Source organism: Anabrus simplex, chromosome 1 (assembly GCF_040414725.1).
Source record: "Anabrus simplex isolate iqAnaSimp1 chromosome 1, ASM4041472v1, whole genome shotgun sequence".
NCBI classification, from domain to species: domain Eukaryota; kingdom Metazoa; phylum Arthropoda; class Insecta; order Orthoptera; family Tettigoniidae; genus Anabrus; species Anabrus simplex.
The window spans coordinates 1176636097-1176650773 of NC_090265.1; the positions used below are offsets into that span (position 1 = coordinate 1176636097).

A 14677-nucleotide genomic window follows, 5' to 3' on the forward strand; every position below is an offset into this window, starting at 1 on the left:
AATGTTTTAAGCGATTAAGAGATATATACTGAATTTAATTTTGCATAGTTATTGAATTATTATTATTCTTCCTGGAATTTTTCCCAATTTATTAGGGTCAATATTTAAAAAAAAAATTGGTTTGTCCCAGTTTTACAGCTGGATTCCCTTCCTGACATCAACTAAATGTGGAAGGATATATTTATGACTGTGTGATTCTGTGGTGATTTGTGTTGTACGTAGATGAAGAGATGTGTATTAATACAAACACAAACCCCCAGTCCTGGAGACAGAGGAATTAGCCATATGCAGTTAAAATCTCCAGGCTGGCCAGGAATCAAAGCTGGAGCCCTCTGAACCAAAGGTGACCACTCAGCTAAGGACTACTATGTGACTATATAATCACTATATAATCAAATATCACAAGTTCAAAACTAGCAAAGTTAGTCAGATTCTTGATGGGGAAAAACATCAATTGAACGCTACATGCTATACAGTGCTGGTATGTAAAGGGTCACTGGTGACTCACTAGGTGTTTACCTGCTAAAATGAATCTAAAACGTAGTCATAGATCACCCAGCAAGGCCACAATAAAGTGTAATGTCAAAATTGACAGACAGGCAGCCCAAATGATATCAAATTAAAATATCTGCAATTTGTAGCTGAGCCCATACAATTATTATTATTTCACTAATTGTAGAAAGCATTTAATAACTTTGTGAGTATATGCTGTGTACTAGCTTCTTCCTTTGAGCCTCTGGGTTGTAGAAAATAATGGACAGAATATAAATACAAGAAAAATTGTCACATAGTAGATCTTGAATTCCCTTATTTACTGTGACCAAACTGTTTAGATAATAAGTAATGTCTTATTTCGTGGAAGGACAGGGTTAAGATGATAATGTTATCTCTCAGTACGTTGCTCAACTTGATAAAGGTCACTTCTTGTTTGATTCTCTCAGTGATAGCCAACTGAAGGCCTTTTCTAATGTTGACCTTCCTAACATATTAGCAACTGCTTTCTGTATTTTACAAAATGTGAGAATAAAATATTTCATGTGGATTCGATATATATCAACTGCAGACATTGTGAAAATTGCCTCATAATTTATATTTTTGTCATTTGGAATAAAATAAGTTCTTTCATAAATAATGATTCATTCAAAATCTTGCCATAAAGAAGTTTCTGAAAAAGAGAATCTTTTTTCCAATATTTACTAAAATATTTTGTTGTAATTTAGAATACACCACCTCCATTACAACAATTCCTGCTAATATTCTATCTACAGGTCCTTTTCCAGGGGCTTGATGTCCAAATGGCATAGTCACTGGCTTCTCACCAAGGTGGTTTCAGTTTAAAATCCCAGCCAATGCATGAGAGATTTTTGAAATGGAATGTCCTGTTTCTGTGGTTCATATTCTATATTAAACTGGAGGTACCCTAGTAATGATCATGATAACAATAATCACATAAAACTATAAGCTAGCTAGCTTGCTTGCTTGCTTGCTTGCTTGCTTGCTTGGCTCCTTCCTTTTAGCTTTGTCACTTAGCCAAACAAATTAAGATTCACATCTATCTCAGAAGGGCTTTAAAACTTTGGTTAGCACAACCAACACATTCTTTTACCTCTAAATTTTTCCAGGCAGTACATTTAAATCTCAAGCCCAAAAGTCTGTTATTTTTCATCACTATCTGACATCCTGAACTCTACAAGATGAACATTATTTTAACATAAGTCGTTAACATTCTCTCAGCCTTGTCTCATACAAGGTCATCTTTTCCCAAGTGTTCCACCATCATATTTGGATATTTACCAAATTCCACTCAACATGAAATGTCATTCTTCTGCTCTGAGTTCTTTTTCCCTTTTTAATATACCTGCTGAAAGATATACACTAGTGACATCATCAATCTGTGCAATCTTCGACATTGGCTTCACTACCAATTATGTGGCCACAACAGTACCTATAGATCTCCAAACACTGAACTGCTGATCTCCATTCTCACACAGATCCATATTACCATTTGACAAACCATTTCATACTGTTTCACACAATGGAACATAGAATGCATCCACAGTATCCCCACCCTGTTGTAAGAGGAAATGAAAAGAATCTCACAATTTGGGAGTGTGTGTTTGCAATCATAGAGTCCTAGCTCAGTCTGGTATTTCTTCCCCTTACTTGAGCCAAACTCCTCATTTTCAGCTGTCCTATTCAACCTGCCCTGGTCTATACTTGTTCTCTTCTGACCCTGATGGTACGTGAGTCTTTATTTTTAAAGGAGACTCCAAATACCAATTTTCACCTGTGTAATATCATCAGTTTTTGAGATATCACTATCCTAATAAAAATAATTCCATCCCCTTTTCAGTTCTTTTCCCCACCCCCACCTTTATTTTCAAAAGATATTAAAAATACCAATTTTTACATCTGTAACATGTTAAGGTTAGGAGATGTTTTGCAGATATTCTCATTTTAAAAATTCACCCCTTTTTCAGTTTCCCTTAATTCTATCAGGACGGCATCAAAAACTTATCAATCCAATGGAGAAAATGTGTATTGAAGGCAGGACACTATGTAGGAAAGTGATCTCTATCTTTGTATTTTTTTTGGTTGATATAATAAATTTTAAAAACATCCCCATTTATATTTGATCTGCCCTCATATCATTCTTCAGTATTGAGGAAAACTCGTCGACCATCACCTGCATTCTTTTTTCTTCATCGGGACCAGAGATAGCAGACTTAATGGGAACTTCCACTATGCACGCGACATCTGGATGATCTCCAACTTCCTCTTCAGTAACCTGGTGCTACCTTGATCAGCCTGGTTTTCGTGTGAGAATCTTCTTAGGTCTACCTGGCCTGCACTTCATGGATGTTGCAACTTCAACTGGAAGTGGATCCACCTAGTTTGTCCTCTGAATCTGTCAAGTTTGGTTGTATATCACCTTGTTGAACTCGAACGTTGATAAAGTAATCTCTGTTCCCCACAATGTCAAATGTTTCTACTGTCGACACATGTTCATCTGCTCTTCCGTCAACAGTCTAGATGATATCTGTCATCTGCTCTGGGTGGAAATCTTCATGACGACGACTATCCACCTTTGGAAGTTCTTTCAAAAACTGTATGTCATGTGAAATCTCCACTCGATGCTCCTCAGGACTCCATATTCTGAAGGCCTTGGAACCCACAGCAAAGCTCAGTAACATGTCCTTTCACGCACATGGATCAAACATGCCTGTGCTCTTGGTTCGATTTAGCAGTATACCAATGAACCAAATTCCTGAAAGTTTCCAACATCTGGTTTTTCTCCCATCTATGCTTCGAAGGGGGTATTTTCATCCAATGCAGCTGTTGGGCAGCGATTCCTGATGTAATTCACAGTTGACACCACTTCCGCCCATAACAAAGGTGGGAGGCCAGACTGGATCAGTAGACACCGAGCCATTTCAACTAGGCTGTGGATTTTTCCACTCAGCTACCCCATTCTACTCAGGGTTGTCTGGGGCCATCAATTGATGTTTAATGCTGGAGTTATCAATATGTCATCAAACTGCTTGTTGAAGTACTCTGTTCTGTTATCAGATTGCAGGAACTTTTTCTTCTTGTCGAACTGTGTCTCAATCACACTTTTGAAGGCCTGGAATTCATCAAGTACTTTGCTCTTCTTTTGTAGTAAACAAACTTCACTCCAACGTGTAGAGTCATCGATAAATGTAATGAAGTATCTGGCACGACCACTTGAATCAACCTTTATGGCCCCACACACATCCATGTGTATGAGTTCACCAGGAGCAAATTTCCTTTGAAATGATTTAGGTTTTTTTTTTTTTTTTGCTAGTTGCTTTACGTCGCACCGACACAGATAGGTCTTATGGCGATAATGGGACAGGGAAGGACTAGGAGTGGGAAGGAAGCGGCCGTGGCCTTAATTAAGGTACAGCCCCAGCATTTGCCTGGTGTGTAAATGGGAAACCACGGAAAACCATTTTCAGGGCTGCCGACAGTGGGGTTCGAATGCACTTAAGCGACTGCAGCTATCGAGCTCGGTAAATGATTTAGGAAATGGCTGATGTGTCATTTTCCCCTGAAAACAAATCTCACATTCGATGACAGAGTTAATGTCACTGATTTCAAGTCCTTGCACTGTGTGATTTCTTGCTGCTTCTCAAAGATCTTTGACATTCAGAGGTCCCATCTTCCACCATCAAAGATTTCCTGTCTTCACAGCTTGCCAGAGCAGCTTTCTGCAGCTCAGTCACATGTGAATCACTCACAAAGTATAGTCCGCCAATCCAATCTGCGTGCGTCCTTTCATTGATGACTTCAGCTTGTGTTCATCTTATGTCACACAATACCCTTGTCAACAATCCTCCCAACTGACAGAAGATTGGTTCGTAAATCTGGCACATGCAAAACTTAACTGAAATCGACTGTCTTATCACGTTCATTCACTCATGTCATCAACTGTGCAATGCATTTGGCACAGAATTTCGTGGAGCTGGAGTTCACTATGTTCAATGTTTCACAGATGTTTGATTCAGTACATTTAAAACTGTCAATGTCATTTGCCATGTGTGCGGAACATCCACTATTCAAATACCACAGTTTCTTGTCTGTCAAATGGACCAACAAGATGTTTGCTTCATGACACACGCTCGAAACTGGCATAGCGTACAACAACGTGTTTTCTGTCTTGCTTTTGTTTTGGTCACTTTTCACTCTCAATCGACAATTCACTGCTTTGTGACCGGCTCTTTGCACTTGAAACACCTGAATGTGTCATTGTCATGCTTATTCAATTTACCTGGTTTACCACAGTTCTGACTGTTGTTATTGTTCTGTTTCTGGACTAACATCGCATTCTGCACACGTTTGTCAGTCACTCAATCGCACGTCACTTTCCTCGACTATTTTTATGCGCTATATTTCGGGACTCAAGAGTTCGTCACGTGACTCAATTGCAATACAAAAATGATCAAAACTCGCCAGTAAACTGTAGAGTTTCAATATTGACAGAAGGTTGTCATTTATCGACACTTTCATATCACTGAGTCAGTCAACAGCATAGAAGAATCTTTGCAGATGATCATGAATAGTCACCCTCGTTCATGCATTGAAGCACTGTTTGTTTCAGCAGGTTAACTTTTCTCGCAGGGCCTTTGGACTGGTGGACACTTTCCAATGTTTGTCCAAGTTCTCTCGATGTTGTACAACCTTTCACATGTTTGAACTCAGTTGAGGAGATTCCCAGTAGTATGTCTAACATAGCCTTACTATCTCCTGATTCCCACGCTTTTACTGCGGCTGCATTCTCTGCATTTACGTCAGGCTTCATTTTTGCACTGCTCAAGTAGTTCCACACATCATTTTTTTTTTTTTTTTGCTAGGGGCTTTACGTCACACCGACACAGTTAGGTTTTATGGCGACGATGGGATAGGAAAGGCCTAGGAGTTGGAAGGAAGCGGCCGTGGCCTTAATTAAGGTACAGCCCCAGCATTTGCCTGGTGTGAAAATGGGAAACCACGGAAAACCATTTTCAGGGCTGCCGATAGTGGGATTCGAACCTACTATCTCCCGGATGCAAGCTCACAGCCGCGCGCCTCTATACGCACGGCCAACTCGCCCGGTCACATCATTTTTAATGAGTAACACTTTCATGTGAATTTTCCACATATCATAATTTTCTATTGAAAGCATGCAATGCGCATTGTGGCATATGATGCCATTTCTCTTTCTTTCTCGCTACGTTACAGATAACGTAACCGTAATTTCACTTCCTTCTACAATTTCACTTTCTCACATGCAATAGCTGGGCCCATAGCCTATTAATAATGTTGTGGATTCTGAGGTGAAATACGACGCCTATTAATCTAGAGTGCGGGCTTATTGTACACAAGAGTAGAACAAGATTAACACAATGAATACGTCTCAACAGGTCAAGTGAGCAGCGCGAACTGAACTGTACAAATATGGCTGCACACAGTCAAGGCCAAAACACCGCATAACACCAGAAGGCAGCACTAGGGGGTGGCTTTATTATTATTATTATTATTATTATTATTATTATTATTATTATTATTATTATTATTATTATTATTATTATTATTATTAATCATCATCATCTGCCAATTTAATGTGTAGCTATGGAAGGAACAAGTTGGAAGCTTCAACTTACTCTAAAATATATTACATCATTTGTGACTATAAAGACTTACTTGATACTCCTGTGGTTTGGTAAAATATTTTTGCTGTGATGGCTATCACCAGCAGCAGGTGCATTCTGCTGCGGCTCTTCAACCTAAAAACAAGCAGTTCCTTACATTACATTGGTCTATCAAATTAAAAATATTCATTTTGGGAAGAAAAGAAATAGAAATGTTTATTTTTATCCTTCTGCTTGGAAATGTCAACAAATTCAAGACTGGTAAATAATGGCAGGAGAAGGTAAGAGGTTGAATAATTACAGTATTATTAAGAAACATGTAACAGAAAAAAAAAAAATGGTATTTCAGATTATCAAAACAAACAGTGAAGCATATCACATAAGATTGACCTCTGAACTCCTATCACAGTGAAAAGAATGATTTGTACCCAGAGTCACCATATTCAACTGTTTATGTTTGTTATTTAATTATTAAATTATAATTATTTCTATGTATATTCCATGCAATAAATAAATAAATAAATAAATAAATAAATAAATAAATAAATAAATAAATAAATAAATAAATAAATAAATAAATAAATAAATAAATAAATAAATAAAATGACAAAGATTAAAATTAGAGTGAAGCAACAATTGTTGATAGACACGATAAATATAGTGCATTGAATATATAGGCAATATGTAGGGATATGAAAATAGGAGCTGGCACCATGGCCTTGGTGTAGCATGCCTGCTTATTACCTGGAGACCCTGGGGTCAATTCCCGGCAAAGTTGGGGATTTTTACCTGGATCGGAGGTCTGATTCAATATTCCCTCAGCTTATGTGAGAACAATAATTGAGGAGCTATCTGATGGCCTCTGTTTAGAAAGTTGAGAATAATGTCCGAGAGAATTTGTTGTGCTGATTACATATCACCTTATTCTGCAGACCTTTGGGCTGAGCAGTAGTTGCTTGATAAGGTAAAGTCAATTGGCGCTGTGGCATCATGGAGTTTGTTTTGTTTATGGAGATAGGAGTCTAGATGCAAGTGTATGAAACCAAGAAACTATGGTTTTCAGATTATGATAAAAATAGCCAAAAATGACAAGAGGAAATAAAAATGGAAGGAGAAAAAAAAAAGGATAAATATTAAATTCTTGGAGGTGGCCAACAGCTTTAAATTCTTAACACATCTGTCAGACGAAAGGTGAGAAAAAGAATTGCACACAACAGCAGAGCTAACAATGAAGCTCTACCAGAGGATGTTCCAATAAAGTGAAAAGAGGCTTCTTATAAGATGTGTTTTATATGCTTCATCAGACTGGATTGTCAGAGAGAAACACGAGTAGAATTCAAGCAATTGAAATGAGGATCTTGAGAAGTATCACAGATAGAATAAGGTGAGATAAAATCTGAAATAAGGGACAAAAAGTCATGGATGTTGGTAGATTTCAAGATTGAAAGATGGCAATGAAGTTGAGATGGTTTGGGCATTATTAGAATTAATTAGAAGGATGCAAATTGAAGGGTATGGAAGAGTTGGCAGGAGGGAAACAACATGCCTTAAGAATAGACTGACCGGGCGAGTTGGCCGTGCGCGTAGAGGCGCGCGGCTGTGAGCTTGCATCCGGGAGATAGTAGGTTCGAATCCCACTATCGGCAGCCCTGAAGATGGTTTTCCGTGGTTTCCCATTTTCACACCAGGCAAATGCTGGGGCTGTACCTTAATTAAGGCCACGGCCGCTTCCTTCCAACTCCTAGGCCTTTCCTATCCCATCGTCGCCATAAGACCTATCTGTGTCGGTGCGACGTAAAGCCCCTAGCAAAAAAAAAAAAAAAAAAAAAAAAAAGAATAGACTGTATGGGCATAAAACGCACTGAAGAACTACATTGGGTTGATGAAGATCCACAACGATCACCAGCACCCGGGAGAGAAAAGAAGAAGAAGAAGAAAGGATACTAGAGCAAGCATTTAAGGAAATAATGAAAGGAAATAGGACCATAGGCCAACCTAGGCCTAGATGGAGAGGTACTGTGTGAAAATATTTTAAGGCAGAGGAGTCAGCTTCAGCAGAATGTTCAAGAAGAATGGTAAAATAAAATGAAGTGGAGTGCTTTGGTACAAAAAATTACCCAAGAGGTAACAAGGAACTGAAGAAGATTTTAAAAAAAATATATAATCCAGAAAATGTTTCATTTATTAATTCTGTTAAGTGCTTGGTTTCTTTTCATCATTGGGGTAATCACATTAATGCAGTTGTAAGCAAGGGTCTCTACCGAGCTGGATAGCTGCAGTCACTTAAGTGCCGCCAGTATCCAGTAATTGGGAGATAGTGGGTCCGAGCCCCACTGTCGGCAGCCCTGAAGATGGTTTTCCGTGTTTTCCCATTTTCACACCAGACAAATGCTGGGGCTGTACCTTAATTAAGGCCACAGCCGCTTCCTTCCAATTCCTAGGCCGTTCCAATCCCTTCATCGTCATAAGACCTATCTGTGTCGGTGTGACGTACAGCAAATAGCAAAGGTCCCTTAATATGGTTATGAATGTATACAGGGGTTGTAATAAGGATGTAAAGGGTAAGGCATATAAGTCACTGGTAGGACCACAATTAGCACGTGATCCCAGTGTATGGTGGCACCCCTCACCGCAATTACTTGATTCAAGAACTGGAAAAGATCCAAAGGAAAGCAGCATTACTTGTTCTGGGTGATTTCCGACAAATGAGTAGTGCTACAAAAATGTTGCACCCTTTAGACTGGGAAGACTTGGAAGTAGGGGGACAAGCTGTTCAACTAAGAGGTATGTTCTGAGTTGTCAGTGGAGAGATGGCATGGAATGACATTGGTAGACGAATAAGCTTGAATAGAATTTTTAAAAGTGTGAAGATAAAGTTGGAATTCAAGAGGACGAATTGGGGCAACTATTTGTTTATAAGAAGGGGAATTGGGGAGATGTTCTATAAATTTCTAATTTCTTTGATATATTTTAAGGAAAGTCTGGATAAACAATTTAATAGGGAATCTACCACCTTGGGCAACTACCCTCAATGCAGATCAGTGGTGATTGATTGATTGATTGATTGATTGATTGATTGATTGATTGATTGATTGATTGATTGATTGATTGATTGATTGATTGATTGATTGATTGATTGATCGGTCTTTCTCAAAAAACAGGAATTTCCTACAGTTCTGTACTACGGGCTATAAAGTTACAAAGTTACGTGAACCGAAGCCGTATAAACTTACTATGAGGCACAGACTTAACCTGAGTGATCCTATTTGTACTATTCAGTTTTGTGAATGGATTTTCAATTGAGCATGACTGAGAAATGGTTCATTATCACATTTTATTTTTGGATGAGGCTGGTTTGCCTTATATAGTTATGCCAATTCACAAAACTGCTGACAATGGAGTGCTGGTAAACCTAACCTGTTCCTTAAGGAAATCCTTCATAATCAAAAAGTTGGAGTGTGGTGTGTGTTTAGCAATAACAGAAAAATAGACCATGTTTCATTTCAGGAAACATTAATAGTGGAAGATAAGCGTAAAATAATTTTTGCTGAATTTACTGAGAGGGAATGTAGTTTCACATTTTTTTCAGCAGGACCTTGTGACAGCTTGTACAGACAGAGATTCCTGCAGGAAATTCGCTAAATGTCTAATGACAGAGTTATCAGCAACACCATATTGTGCCCTTCAAATCTGGTAAATAATTTATTGAAAGGGAATATTTTAATATCACAGTGGACTAGTGCATTATTTCGTCAGCCAGGGAGGAAATTTTAACATTTCAGTATCTCCGTGAGGCGAGCAGCCTAGAACAGGATTTTCCCGACCAGACCAGCGAGCGAGGGTGCGCTGGGATTTTTTGTCATGTCTTCTACAGCCAGCTGAGTGCCACGTGACGACAGTGGAATTACCAAGGCCGATCGATCAATACTGTCAAGGCCGCTGCACATCTAACTGTTCTCCAATGAAATTGTAACACCTGCTGGATCGCAAGATTTCGACCAATCACGAGTGATACAAAGACACACCTTCGTCTCAAGATAATTAAATAGTGGTGTTTTCTGTGGGATTTCTCATTCTTCTTCTTATGCTGGTCCTGACTGCTACAATTTAACATTTATTCTGCTTCTGGGGAAATTTACTCTGTAGAACTTTGAAAATTCAGCAGTTCAGATTAATTTCAACTCTACAAAATATAGAAGATTCTTAAAAGTTAGGTATTCATATCTGACCTAACTCATCGCGTGTGTGTCCTGAACAATATTTAAGACTGATTTCTTAGTTTCAGCTCATTTCACGAGGAAGGCGGAAGAGGAAGACTGCTAGCAGTTCATGAAATTTTCAAGATGCAGGCACACCTGTATGAAGGAGTCCACTACTATTGCATGCTTGTCCTTACTCCTGCCATGACTTACTAAACATGTGAGGCATCTTCAGCCATGGAGAAGGATGGAGTTCGATGATAGGGTGACCTGACCTATTTCCTTGGTCATCTGCTGAAATCCAGATTCCACATCCACATGAGTACCATATTTCAATTTCATTTCTGTGAATCTTTGTAAAACTAATGTAGACATAGTCCTTATTTATTCACTGCAATAACTTCTCATAGTTTCAGTAGTTAGAATTTTCATTCTTTCTTTCTTTGGTGGAAGGTAGTTTGTGATTGAACGTGAATGTGTACTTGGGCTGTATTAGTTAGTCAGATTGGTGTGAATGTCTTTGAGATTTGTTCTGACTGTCCCGATTCAGCATAGGACTGTGATAAAATTAATTGACCCCTTCGATAATAATAAATTGATTTATTAATTAATTTGAAATTAATTTGGAGTCATACGGGACAGAATATCAATACATTTCACTACGTTAGGATTCTCCTTGATGATTTTGCGATCTTTTATGGAACTTAAAATATGTTGGAGTCATCTGTAAAATTTATTGTACTTCAGTCTACGTGAATATGACCACGCGCGGATAATAATAATAATAATAATGATAATATTTGAATATCATTACGGTTTAATATATGGGATAAGGTCATGAGTTTAATTACTGTTTGGACTTGTATGGCATTAATATGTGCTCAGATTGAGTAAATGTGGGCCTGGAATACGGCTGTGTCTTGACAGATCGCTTGTTGCATTTACTGTGTTATTGTTATAATTTTGGACTTGGAAATGGATTAGGGATTTGTGATTATTTTTGTGAATCCATCAATTGAGTCACTTAAGAAGAGAATATGTCGTTGGACATAAGTTCTTTGAGTAGAGCACGTATTAATCGAGAGCCATAATATATTAGGAGAATAATAATAGTGGCGTAACTCATTGACCGCAGATGCGTTTATTTATTTGACCTGCATATTAGGCATTTTTGAAAAATATATTTTATTGGTGATTTTTATCTCTAACATCCCCTGGAACATCATTTTGAATTCAGTTTCATTGTTGAAGTGATAATCCTGATACTATCACCTCTCAATTTATCGCAATGGTATTCATTAGCCGATACCGTCATCTAAAATTTTTCCCTGACTTTGACTAAAAATTAAAAATAAAAATCAAGGGCTAGAATTTGCTAAAAATATTTCTTAATGTTACCGTGTACCCGAGTGTGAGTGTGGAATGAATGATTTGTTGATATTTTGTGATTATGATATTTTTCATGGTGATTATTTGTCGTGATCTCTTGTTCGCTGTGTGCGTATTTTGTCCAATTTGTGTCATTTTGGAATGAGCATATTTTACTCATTTATGAACCTTTAGTGAATTTTATTGAAAATTAAGATAGATTAGGGTCATGTGCTTTAAAGAAAAATGAATAAGCAAGGACCATGTCCGTGGATCGAATTCACCGACTAAGAACTGTTAACCTTACATGCTGTAAAAATTTAAAGTAAACGAAGAGAACGTTGTGAATGACGCTGCGTCAATTTATGATAATTACTGAGGAAAAACTTTAAGAATAATTGTAGAGATGTTTCAATTTATTAATTGATAATTTAAGAAAGTTGATTGGAAATGATTTCACCGACTAAAAATTTTATTTGAATTTTTCAATTAAAGTGAGGAGATAATAATTTAGTTATTAATGGCAAATAAATGGCCGAAGTAATTATTTAATTTAAAAATCATTTTTGTGAAATTGAGAAAGGCTTTCTCAGAAATTAATTTGATTATTTTATATAATCAAGTAGGCTAATTTTTATTCGTATATTTACAGAGTCATATTTTCTGGGGCCGAATTCCCGAGTAGTTCAGAAACTGGCCGAGAAGAACTCTTTTGAAATTTTAAGATTTTGTTATAAATTTTCTTGTTGTGGAGAGTGCTTAGTTTTTAATAAATGTTAAAACCATTTTTAATGTTCCTTAAGCTATCCCTGCCCTTAAAATTTTTTGCACTGCCAGTAAGCGAACGGTCTACTTCTGACACTCTCGCTCACCGGCTGAGCTGCCCGGCAAGAAGGGGGCGATATGGCTCACATAAACCCCCAATTCAATCCTCTGTGGTTATTTATTTTTGATGAACATTAAAGGATAAAATTTATTTTAAGAGTAATATTATCCAAAATAAAAATTAATTCTTAAACGAGAACTAAAACACATAATGACAAATTTCAAAAGGAGATATAGTACCAGAAATATCTAGAAAATGAAGGCAGGCAGATCCAGCATCTCCTTGAGTGATATAGGTGAGTGTATACATTTTCTCATACATTATCATTTATTACACTGTTACTCCAGTGAGCTGCCAAAGACTCTTGTGAAGCATGGATGACCACAGTGAACTTCTATTGGCTGATGTAGTTCACATGGCCATCTGATCTTCAGATAATGGATGACCCTAATTATCAGTTATCTTATTACACAGCAAAAGTGTTTTCAGAAAAATCTCATGCATTTGAAACTTACTTTATATGGGCATGGTATCACAGCGCAGTTAACTAATATTAAAGTTTAATTTTTCCTCTTTCTCTCCTTACTGGCCTTTGTTTAATTATTTTGGGTCATCACTACATATAGATTTCATCTATTTTAATTCTGGATGCCCTTCTTGAAGCCAACTTTATGTGGTAGGATGTATTCGCTGTTGCATGTAATTGGTAATGTGATGCATTGTGTGTATGTGAAGTAGTGTGTATTACACCAGACACAAGCATCCGGTCCCCATTAGTTGGACATGGCTAAAATCCCTTGCCTGATCAGCAATTGAACCAAGGACTCTTTGAACTGAAGGACACTACACCGACCATTCAGCCTAGGAATTTGACATTAAAGGTTCAATTTTATAAAAATAATACATTTAATACATAACTACTTTAGGACTGCACTGTGAGCAGGAAATAAAACAATTGTTAAGCAGAAGAAGGGGTGTGTGTGTGTGTGTGTGTGTGTGTGTGTGTGTGTGTGTGTGTGTGAGAGAGAGAGAGAGATAATAATTTCCTTTTGTATAGGGCACCGTATTCCCAGAGGCCCCAGGTTCAATTTCTGGTTTGTTCAGGGATTTTGTTATTATTTATTTATTTATTTAAGATAAGGCTTTTAAGACAATCACAGCTGTTCCTTCAGACCCTTTCATCACCAGGGAGCTGAAATTATTATTATGTAAATATTTCCATATGCAAGAACGCTTACGGAGGCTTACAGCATACTCTGACACTTATAAGCATCATCAGCAGTGAACGTGTTAATGCCAGGAGTGCCCAAGGACATATTCGGTTCAACTGATACAGGTCTTTCTATGTAATTCCCATGGGCGACCTGCATGTCTGGGTGTGAGATGATGATGATGATGATGTAGGAAGATGGTGAAACACAGTGTCAGCACTTAGCCTACTCCTGTCAAATAACATCAAGGGTTCTGCTCAAGGCTTAACATTGCCATGTGACAGACAAATCACCATCAACAGCATCATATGACCTCAGTTTATTTATTTATTTATTTATTTATTTATTTATTTATTTATTTATTTATTTATTTATTTATTTATTTATTTATTTATTTATTTATTTATATTTATAACAATCCTGCAGGCCCATACAGATGATTTGGCCAGCCAGGTCTTAATTGGTTGTTGCACCACTGTATTATTATTTATGCCTTACATTGCTATTACAATGAGTAATAATAAGATTTGCTGACAAGTCTAGTCAGAAAAAAAAGGAAAGAGAAGTAAGTAATTCAGTTTGTTTTGTTACTGGAACTTCATATCTCATGACTCACAGTTCTATGTGGAATCTGAGATTAGGCTAGGGGATGTGACTTATTATTTCTAAAATCTTACATTCCTATTTGCTTTGACCTGGATGATAGAGAGAGTGCTAATTTGACACACACTGCTTCTTACTCCAGTGTCAGCATTATGCAAATTCAGTGTACAGAAGTATTTCAGAAGAGTTACAACTCAGACAAGGTCATGCAGGTGCAAGTATGATGTGAATGGCCAGCAGCCCCTATGTGTGTGCTAAGTAGGTCTACATGTTACAGCATACAAATGGTTAATGGCCTTGAAAAATAACAGATGGGGG

The 14677-nt window shown here is 37.4% G+C and overlaps 1 protein-coding gene across 1 annotated transcript in view; it reads right to left on the minus strand.

Moving 5' to 3' along the window:
* The window catches only part of LOC136858163 (uncharacterized), a 159135-nt gene that overhangs the window by 121226 nt on the left and 23232 nt on the right, over positions 1-14677 (minus strand). Inside the window, exon 3 of the mRNA XM_068225437.1 lies at positions 6205-6287. Within this exon, the coding sequence (XP_068081538.1) occupies positions 6205-6268 (64 nt within the window). The 5' untranslated portion in view covers positions 6269-6287. The remainder of the gene's footprint in view (positions 1-6204; positions 6288-14677) is intronic.